At 28.1% G+C, this 11,690-nt stretch overlaps 1 protein-coding gene across 1 annotated transcript; it reads right to left on the bottom strand.

The window, feature by feature from the left end:
* Nucleotides 1–6,161: 6,161 nt before the first annotated feature.
* Nucleotides 6,162–11,488, bottom strand: LOC148301087 (UDP-glucosyltransferase 2-like). Its single transcript, XM_088273840.1, has 4 exons — nt 10,556–11,488; nt 9,763–9,985; nt 7,392–7,611; nt 6,162–6,651 (listed from the first exon to the last, which is right to left on the bottom strand). Exons 1-4 carry the CDS (start codon nt 11,393–11,395, stop codon nt 6,381–6,383), a joined length of 1,554 nt encoding a protein of 517 aa, XP_088129966.1. The 5' UTR covers nt 11,396–11,488; the 3' UTR covers nt 6,162–6,380.
* Nucleotides 11,489–11,690: the final 202 nt, after the last annotated feature.

Genomic DNA, 11,690 nt, shown 5'->3' with positions numbered 1-11,690 from the left:
ACTATTTGAATTTTTTTAAACAAATTGATAACCTTGACGTTTATCTTTTTATTTATTACTCAGTGAAAAGCCGACTTTAAATACTAATAATAATAATAATGCAAGACGGAAAAATTTATTATAAAATCGTATTTAAAATATTCAAATTATTTTAATGGTCTGACGTATTTTGTTAATAATATAACAAAAAACTATTTATACTCTTTTAAATCGATATAAAAAATCTAAATTTTCAATCAATCTCCTTTATTTTGAAAATTAAGTAGTACTTGTAATATTAGTACCAACACTTTCCCAGAAAAAGAGATAAATAAAATGTTCGATTATTAAAATTACCAAAAAAAAAGAAAAATGATATTAATGATATTTAAAAGGATTGTTCGAAATACAAAGAAATCTTTTAAAACTCATATTTTACATTGTTTCGAGAAATAAAAATACTTTGTGTTATGATCCACTCACATTTTTATTAACCAACTAGTTTCGGCAACAACCTGTTGCCCTCTTCAGGGTTTAATTTATTACATATTATTATTATATATATACAGTAATAAATTAAACCATGAAGAAGGCAACAGGTTGTTGCCGAAACTAGTTGGTTAATAAAAATGTGAGTGGATCAGAACACAAAGTATTTTTATTTCTCGAAATAATATAATCAATATTATCCACAAAGTTAATGCTTTCAATATTCAAAACATCATATTTTATTTTATTTATTGTTTCGGCATTAACTTTGTGGTAAGACATGTTACAATAATTAAAGAAAACACTTTGTTTTTTACCACTTGAGTTTTATTAAAGACTACATGTTTCAGAAGTTAAACTTATACAGACCTGAATGATGGAAGTTTAACTTCTGAAACATGTAGTCTTTAATAAAACTCAAGTGGTAAAAAACAAAGTGTTTTCTTTAATTATTATCATATTTTATGTTTGCAAAATATGGTACATATGTAAAATCCGGTATTCTTAGTTGCAAAAATAATATATGTAAGAATTTCCTTGTATGGGAACTTAAATCGAGTTTTTAAAAAATTAAATGTGTTTTTTCTTCATTCATATTATTTAAAATTTAAGCTGTGCACATTTATTATTTTAAATATTCTTTCATTACTCCTTTATCTCATTAAACTATAAAAAAAAACAAGAAAAATTGTACAATATTTTTTTAACATTATACACTTTTGTTAGTAGTTTTTTCAAGTACGTTATTATTACATCAAAATATATGTTGGCGTTTTAAAAAATGTAAATTTTTACTGAAAAAAGATAATCTCACTTAATATTCAGAATCTCACATAAATATTCAGAATAATTTTTCCACATTCCTTGTCAAATAATAAATAATTATATTAAAAATATTTCAATGCCTCTCTTTGCTGAATATGTTTAATTGGGTACAATGTGTTAAGTAATTTGATACGGACCACGACAAGAACTCAATAATCATTGGTATAAAAAAATCTTTTTCATCTATGTTGAGATCTTGAGATAAAAAAAAGTTAATATAATATATCGTAAGTCGTACAGGAGAAAGTGACCAACTAACAAAACGTAAAATGTTCAGGAAGGCCATTTAGGTCACTTTTGCTTAGCAAAAAAATAAATTATCAATGCAGTTAGTCATTTTTAACAAGTCAATATATTATACTTCCATGTTTAAAATCCTTTGGGATTTTTTTCAGGGCAATATTAAGCTAGTAAGATATCAAATAGTCAATGATAACATTTTGGCAAAAAATGCACTTGGTCACTTTCTCCTATATGATTACGATATGTATGATGTTATTTATTGAATAATATATTACGTATACAATTTATAGAGAAAAGTTTTTGTTTATTATTTTCCGAGTAATACATAATTTATTTCAAAAATCATCTTTGCTGAAGAGGCATAAGAGGGTTCAATGTATCGAGTTATTTGATACATCGGACTCCGACAACAGCGCAATTAAATCTTTTGAACTTTGGAAACAGTGGATTATGTCAAATATAAACGATAATTTATGTTGCATTTCTGTATTTGAAACGACAACGGTAAACTAAAAACACCTTCAATATATAAATATGTAAATATATTTGCTACATAAAAAACCATTTTGTACAAATCATTGCGTACTCATTTTTTGTCTTGGCCAAAAATTCTGTTTCTTTTTATGCAGTCTACTATTTATTTTCTTTTCTTTCTTTTAATAATTTTTCTCACCCAACGGTGCATAGGGCACTGCATCTGTTATCTTGATCGTTGATTGCATGAAGGCAAGGTGATCAGCCCTGCACTTCTTGTATCAATACAAGGTAATAAAAAAAACACGAGAGTGAAAATCACCCATATTTATTTTGACCCCCCTGGGATTCGAAGCCGGTATCTTCAGCACGGTTGCCAAACGCGCTGGCCAGTACACTACGGAGACAGATTAATTTTTTTTTTAAAGATTTGTAATTTTGTAAGCAAATTAGTTATAAGTATTTAATTGAATTGTACAGGATTGTATCTACGTAAATTAGCCAAGTCATATTGTTATCCCATGTTAAATATTATATTTTCGACCCTACTCTGCCAAAACTGAATTCAACACAACAATTCATAATTTTAAACACAAACTACTTATGCTTGAAAGGAGTATAAGATTGATTTTATCATTTTATTTTTTGACATCTCATCAAAGATGATGAAGAATATGGAAGTCTGGGCATTTACGGAGCCCGACGATTGTCATAGGCTGGTTTAAGAGATCACTTTACACACGTGTAAAATTCACCAATTCTACCCATTATTGACAACCAAACTACTCAAATTCTTGGAAGTTCTACATATATGAACCAATTTAGAAACCTTGTTCTTGAATCACTAGAACTTCACTACAGACATCTATTGGTGAGAAGCAGAAATTCTATATTAGTATGTGAGGTCCAAAATAATATGAAAATAACTCCTGTAATTGGAGATAATCCAGATTTTTTGATTGAGTATTTGGACACACTCAAAATGTTGATATTTTTTTCTTCATATCTTAGGAATAAAAATACTCCTTTAATTTGAAACAGTAATAATTTTTTTTTATTTAGTTTATGATTATTTAAAATAAGATACAGCATCCAAAAAAAACAGCCTATTAACATTCATAAAATTACAACCCCGCTAAGTGTTATTAGTAAAAATATGATGAATTCGCTTTATTAATTTTTGACCGATGTCACTCGCCATCACGTAATTGTTGACTTTAATTACTGAAATCTGCCGAGGATGTCATATCCTGTAAGAGTGGGAGAGTCGGGAGTGAATTACAGCGTGGGGGCTGTATTTCAGTGGACTGAAGGGGATTCTGAAAGGGGATGTGATCACGAGTCGTATCAAGTTAATTTCGATACTGTCATACAGATATGCTAGCGACAGTTTGGTACTGACAGGTTGGCAGTAATGTCATCCGGAGTTGCTATTGTTTCGGTAATTGCAACCATTTTATACTTGAGTACTGTTATTATTTTTTTAAACCTAAAAATGTTGTGAAAAATTGCAATTACACAAAATTTTATAGTAATGGTTTAAACATTTTAGTGTACAATTACGAATTTAGTTTGGAGATAAAAACGTGTAAAATTATAGAAAACAGTATAAAATGATCTAATTAACTGAGAAAAGTCCGAATTTCGGGTCTTTGGGTTATTGGTTAATTTTTAAAAGATATCCGTTTGAATAAAATAAATTAAGAAGAATTAAAATAAATAATTGATGGGTTGAAATACTGATTTATATAAACGAAAGATATTTTTAGAATTTTATCCTGGAAAAGATAATTTTTTCGGTGAATATCCATGATTTACTGAAAAAAAGTGATAATCCATTTTTACACAGATTTTAATAAAATGATACATGACTTCACGTAATTTCTGTTTGACATTCTATTAAACATGAAAAAATAAAAAATAAAATAGCTCATTATAACTGAAATTGTAATTAAGTGAAAATCAATTGTTATTCAATTAATCTTAAAACGTAAATTTTTTTAAATATTTGATTAGTCATAAAATAGACAATTTTAAATTAGATGCTTCAAATGTCAGTTTTATAAATTAATCTCAAAATTGAAAAGTTTTGATACACGAATATGAGTAATAAAATGGTGTTTTTTTACCGTTACTTAGCCCATGGACATGGAAATTATATTTATTTATAATCTCAAAGATGTATTAAATTAGTAGATATAACATGTTATGAAGTTTTCCTACGTTTTCAAATGCTAAGTTTCATCTCCAATAACTAGAAGCAAGGCTTGAGGGTGATATAAAGTTGCACAATCTTGAATTAAATCAACAAACTGTAAAAACATTACTGTCGTATTAATTTAATTGAAAAATTAAATTCACTTTGAACAAAATGTCATTAAATAATTATCGCAGTATTTTTATACGTTTATTTTACCCCAATATATGATTAATTTTAACAATTATAAAAAAAGATTAAAAACAAAAATACAAACAGTACAATGAAATAATTTATAATGCAAAAGCATTGTTAACATTGTGGTATGGTAATAATTCACTGTTCTTATCATTCGTCGTTCAATTTGTGTAATACCACTTTAAAGTGATATTACACAAAGTGAACGATGAATGATAAGGAGAGTGTTATTTTAATACGATGAAATTTTACCATGAAAAAAAAACTAGTGGTTTTAAAATATTTCAATTACACAATTTGCGATAAGGAAAATATAATACCTTGAAATAATTCTTACTTTTTCCAATATTTTAATGTTTAATATATTCCTAATAATTTTTAACTTCCATCCATGTCATACAATTAAACATTTTATAATTTTAGGACATATATGGACGATTATTTTCCAGATTAGTTTTGGGTGACCCAGTTTTTTATTTGACTTAATTGTTTTGAATTTCAAAGCCTTTAATGGCAGAGTGAGTAATAATTGACCGTGTTAAAAATAACCCCGTGTCAATATATCGGAGTGACATAACAGGAAGATTGAGTGACAGCGGACATTAATGGGTAAAAAGCTGGGAATTTAGGCTATAGGTCCCTAATACCAGGTACTGTCATACCGAAATTATTATACAAAAATTATAGACGGTGATGTGGATTTGTGACGTAACGTGGATTATTTTTTAAAGGGTTTTTTGCGATTAAAATATTTGTGTCCCGGCAAAAGACCTCTATATTAACGGATGACATTTATCAGTATGTGAGAAAATATATTAATTGAAATATCAAGAAAATTGTGTCTTTTACAATATACATATATTGTACGGATAAAGGTGAAAAGATATGTAAATATATATAAATATATTTATTTAAATATATATATATATATATATATATATATATATATATATATATATATATATATATATATATATATATATATATATATATATATATATATATATATATATATATATATATGTATATATATATATATATATATATATATATATATATATATATATATATATATATATATATATATATATATATATATATATATATATATATATATATATATATATATATATATATATATATATATATATATATATATATATATATATATATATATATATATATATATATATATATATGTAAATAAATGCACATGAATATTGTATTGTACACATGGTCTACATATGACAAATGAAAATTTAAAAAAAATAATAAACGTGTATAACAAGAGAATTATTTTTTTCCAAATGGAATTTGAGCAATTCTTTTTTACGATACGTGTTCGTAAAATGAAAGGTCGGTACTAACAGAAGTATGTGTGTCAGGGATGAGACGAGAGAAAATTATTTTAACGTTGTAACTAGGTAGCTATGTAACTCGGAGAGAAAGCTTAGTCAAAAAAGCAATAAAATAGGAGGGTTAAAGGTACCATAATCGTTATTCGAGTATATACAGTATTACCATGTACTGTTGAAAATTTTTAGGAAAACGATGTGTAACATTTGAAAATTTCTAGTTTAGTAACCTTCATTTTATTATTTTCCTCTGCACAATGTTGAAAATTTAAGAATTTTACAGTCCATTTGTAAATTCTTATATATTGGTAAAAGGTTTATTTTGGTAATATTTGGTTTACCCATGAAGCTTAAGAACTTTCTTCCAATTTTCCTCAAAGAGTAATAAAAATTAAACAATATTTTTAATTACTTTATGTTTATTGCTTATGTACTACATTTGACTTAAAATACATTTTACTTAAATCATTTAATATGTTTTGAACGTCATACTTTCCAAACGATTTTTTCATAATGAATATTTATAAAAAAAATAATAATATGGAAGTAGATTTTTTCTATCAACATTAAGATACCTGGAAATAAAAGTTTAACCTTCATTATAAAATAAATTGTAAAATTTATTCCCTTTTTTTCTTTGATGAGTAGGTATAAAATATGAGTTTTTTTAGAATGTATACAGTTAGAATTGATGCAAATATTGCTGCCAGCAGGCATGCTATGACGTCTAGCATATAGTAATGCGTATACGATATGTCTGCGGAGGGAGAGCGAAGGTGACGTGCTCCTTTGTGTCGCAGGACATACTCTGTCCACCAAACGGCCCTCTCTAAAGACGTTTGAGGATGATCATAGAGCTTATCCCTGAGACTTTGTAAGTTAACTCGATGGCTGAAAAGAAAAATACGAATTATGTTTTTAAAGCTAAAATAATTTGTTTTGAAAAATTTATTTAAATTTTGAAATCTTTAAATTTGAGACAACATATTGAAGATGTGTTAAGATGCACATACGAAAACAAATAATCATGGTTAAATGGACACATAAGAAATAAATTCATAAATCTTAAAATCAAAAGATGATAATATTTTTTTGGTCAAAACATTTAGTAAATCCCATACATAAAAGTAATACTTTGAAACTGATTAAAAAAGTTAAAAGGAATGTTCGAAACATTTGAAAATTATAGAAAAAATAAGATGCAAGGAAAATGTGAAAAATCGCCAGTTCCAATACTGAAGGAAAATTACCTTAATGAAAACTGTATAAAATAGAAGGGGTAAGATGGTAAGACGTATTCTGTGACATGACTAGGAAATACAGGAAAAAATAGAAAGCGAGAGAAAAAAAATGGACAAAATTTTTAACTAACTTATCAAAAATAAAACTTTTTGATTTTTAAAGACAGATAAAAATGATTTCAATTTTTTTCAAGAAAAAAAAAACTGAAATATCTTTTCGTATTACAAACCGATTTTTTTTTCAGAGAATGAAGATAATTTCTCTGGCTATGACTATTATTCATTCAACAAACGAGAGCAGTAATTGATTTGATTTTATTAATAACAAAAATAAATAATCTCAAATCGATTATATTGATCTGTTCATATTATCGCTTAATTATTTATTACCTTTCGTTTTCAATGATATCGTTGATTGCATTCCTTAAAATATCGGGAGTTAATGTTCTGATATCTAGGGACTTCCCGATCCCAAACTTCTCAAAAAGTTGTACATTTCGATCTTGGTCAGTGAAGAAAGGTATACCGATCATCGGTACTTTGTGATGGATCGCTTCTTCGAGAGATTGTTGACCTCCTTGGGTTATGAAAACTTTAACGTTGGGATGACCTGAAAATTAAGTATAGTATAGGAGTAATCATAAAAAGTTAATAATAAAAAAAAACTCCTCAAAGAAGATAATCCAGACATGTGAACAAGTATTTAGACGCACTTAAAATGTTGTGAATAGAATTAGTGGTTTACGTATTAATTTTTAAATCAAACACAGATTTTTTGAGTGTTCTAAGTACACTCAAACGTAAGTTACGAATGTATTTGATTGAAAATGCCATAACTAGGCGAAACAATTGTCAGAATATTAATTTTTTATGTGTTTTTGTTGATAAAAAAACTTGGTAGACTCAAAAAATCTGTGTTTGATTTAAAAATTAAAACATAAATTAAAATGAAGTTCTACAAATTAAACGCCAATCAATAAATAAATAGAATAAGGGTCAAATTATAAGGTACATAAAATAAATTTAAATCATATATTCAAGCGGGGCTCAAGTACGTTAATTTGATCCAAGATTCGGACTTTGCATTTAAATAGAAAGAGTCTTTGATTTTAAAAAAAATCGCTATTCCAACAAAGATGGCTGTTGTGAATTCACATGTGCTATGTCACAAGTTTTATCAATATCTAGAAGTTCCAAAGATTGATTCGTTGGTGTAATTGGTGAATATTATAAGTTTGTAAAGTGATCACTTAACAAGGCCTATGATGGTTGTTTGCCCTGTAATTACTTAATCAAGCATATGACGGTCGTTAGCCCTATAAATTGCCAGACTTCCATATTCTTCGTCATCTTTGTTATGATGTCAAAAGTATTTATAAAACATTAACCAAGTTTTCATTGATATCTCAACAAAGATGAAGAGGCCTGATTTAAGTAGAAATATAAAAGTCTGGGCTAACGATCTTTTTATTTTTTCAAAATAATTCTAGAATTGCGGTCATAATTTCTAAAATGATAAAGCTAACGCATTTAAACTATGATTTTTTATTAATGGTTATTTTTATTTTTGTTATTGTTTGCAAATAAAAAATAAGACTTCACACTGGTAGCAACATTTTCTTACTAGGTGACTAAATAAATTTAAAAAAAAAAACTTTTGGATTGTTATATAATATAACACTCTCCTTATTTATGTAATACCACTTAAAATCTGTGTTTCACGACTACCGGTTTCGGAAAAAAATCATTCATTCAGAATTGAGTATACGATAAAATGACTTAATGAAGGAAATGGTTATTCTAAAACCGGTAGTCGTGAAATAATGTTTTTAAGTGGTATAGCACAAAGTGAATTATAAATGATAAGGAGAGTATTATTCAACATTCTACCCATCAACCCGGCTTCAAGTATTCAAGGTGATAATAAATAAATTGCAAATCAAAAAACCATAAATAAATTTTTCAATTACTTCGAAACACATTTATATACGCGATAGCCAATCGTGCTAACCACTATACACTATGAAAGCGTACGACAAACAATGTGTGTAATCATAATAAAATACAAAATAAAAGTACTTACAACATTTTGAGTGTGTCCAAATACTTGTTCACAAAATCTGGATTATCTCCAATTACAGGAGTTATTTTCATATTATTTTTTGACATCTCATCAAAGATGAAAAAGAATATGGAAGTCTGAGCATTTACGGGGCTTACATATTCTTTTTCATCTTTGATGAGATGTCAAAAAATAATATGAAAATAACTCCTGTAATTGGAGATAATCCAGATTTTGTGAACAAGTATTTGGACACACTCAAAATGTTGTAAATAAATTATCTGGTCAAACTATAAGCTTAATAATAAAAATGAAAATGGTATTTTCTGGCGTTTCTCATGTGTGTGATTATAATCCAGGATTCGGATCTCACATACTAATATAAGAGTTTCTGCTTAATAAAAAGCTTCTTTACATCTCACCAATAGATGTCTCTAGTGAAGTTCTAGTGATTCATGAACAAGGTTTCTAAATTGGTTCATATATTTAGAACTTCCAAGAATTTGAGTAGTGTGGTTGTCAATGATGGGTAGAATTGGTGAATGTTACACGTGTGTAAAGTGGTCGCTTAAACCAGCCTATGACGGTCGTAAGCCCCGTAAATGCCCAGACTTCCATATTCTTTTTCATCTTTGATGAGATGTCAAAAAATAAAATAAAAGTACGTTTCGAAAAATAATAATCAGATATTATACTTACTTAAAATATCATTTTGCGGAAACCATTTAGAAATTATAACATTAGGTGGTTTGTGTAGCAACGTATCATTTTCAAATTTCCATAATATTGTGAAAGGTATATCTTTATAGCAATCTAAAAATATTTTCATGTACCTTTCTGGTAAATGTTTTGATTGAACATTACTGCCCAAACTAAAATATATAGCACCATGAGCAGAATTATCCAAAATTTGTTTCAGTTCCTTAAATAGCGAATTTCAAATAAGTTAAAATATGAATCAATTCATTATATATTTTATGAGTGAAAATAGTGAAGAAGCGAGAGTATATGCCTTTGTAGGTAAGTTATGTTTGAGGAATTAGAGGATAACTGGTTTCTATTTAAACTAACTATAACATTCCCGAATACCAATCTGTCTTTGCAAACAATCTTCGCCTCTTGAACATTTATACATCTCCTCATACATACACGCCGATTTTTCGGAATCCTGACCTAACCATGCCCAAGTATTTCAAATACTTGATGATGTCATCTTTTTCACGGCCTTTTTCTCTTTCTTTTTTTTACTACATTCACCTTGTATATTTATGTTAGTGTTCTCTTTCATTCATTCCTTAACATGCCTCAACCATGTCAATACGAATACACATATATTAATTTTAACGATAATGCTTATCTCAGCCATTATTTGTTTTCTTATATCACCATTCGAACATCTAACATACATCGTTTTATTTAAATTGTTTTATTTTTAAAAATGAAAACACGTTCGATCTATATAATTTTAATGAATATACGGACTTATTCTTACTGTTGGTAAAGGATTTGAAGGCTTGATGTGCATACTTCCTAAGGTAATCACTCCCGGAACTATCGGACGTATGCCTGCTAATATTGGGTGAACATTCATTAGCCACAAATCTGCATTATTTTCGATTTCTCTCGTACTTCTTATATTTGAACCGAATATTTTTTCCACGTGTTCGTCGAAGCTGGAATGTCTCAAAAAAAAGAAGCAAGTACTTGCTACATGGAGAATAACGAGATGGATTTTTTCCAGAAAAGTGTTATGTCCAGTTAAGTAAGGACTCATAAATTCTGAGTACAATATTGGGTGTGTCGGTACACCAAACGCATCGAAGTTATGAAGAAAACCTCCCGAAGACGAAATCATTATTAACGAACAATTAAATCGATCTTTAAAAGCTAAAATGGTTGGAGGCATGGATTGCAGAATGCACAAATCGAACTTTTCTGCAGGATCATGAATCAATTTCTGCATTCCAGGAGAAGAAAGTTGACGATCAATTAATTGCATTGAATGCTTGTAAAAACGATTAACAAGTTTTAATCGATTACCGCTCTCCAATTTATATTTCACGAAATTAATGCCTTGCAACAAATCATCCGAATATGAGACGTCGTGAACATCTATTTGGGTAAAGTTTTCATACACCGGATCTGTGTAGTTGGCCGGATTCGGAGTCATCACGACGAGGTGATGGCCTCTTCTAGCGAGGGCTTCCATAAGAGTCCTAAACACCATTTGATGGCTAATAGATGGCACCGGAAACACTCCGAGAATTCTAGCTCCATCGCACAAACAGACGCACGAAATAACTAAAACACTTAAATGATTCATTATAACCATTATTCTTCTTATCACCAAACAAGATTTATTTCTAATATGAGCTAAAGTTATTTGCACTCTATCAACCTGCCTCTCAAAAGATCTATTAGTAATGAACTTCAAATACAAATATAATATAAAAGTTGATTTTCCGCATTTAAAATCAGTTTTTTTTCGCGTCATTAAATCTTTTTTGTGTTTTCTGTTTTTTATGTGAATTAAAATCCAGATTAGTGTACATCACTTGTTTGCTTGTTTCAATGTCATTTTTGCTGTTGTAATCTTAACCTTCTTCAAAAGGTCACTATTCATACGA

This window comes from Brachycentrus maculatus, unplaced genomic scaffold, assembly GCF_059751285.1.
Source record: "Brachycentrus maculatus isolate JH-2025_06_01 unplaced genomic scaffold, ASM5975128v1 h1tg000613l, whole genome shotgun sequence".
Taxonomy (NCBI): Eukaryota; Metazoa; Arthropoda; class Insecta; order Trichoptera; family Brachycentridae; genus Brachycentrus; species Brachycentrus maculatus.
Note: the sequence above shows the minus strand (reverse complement) of the source record. Positions and strands in the feature narration are given on the sequence as shown.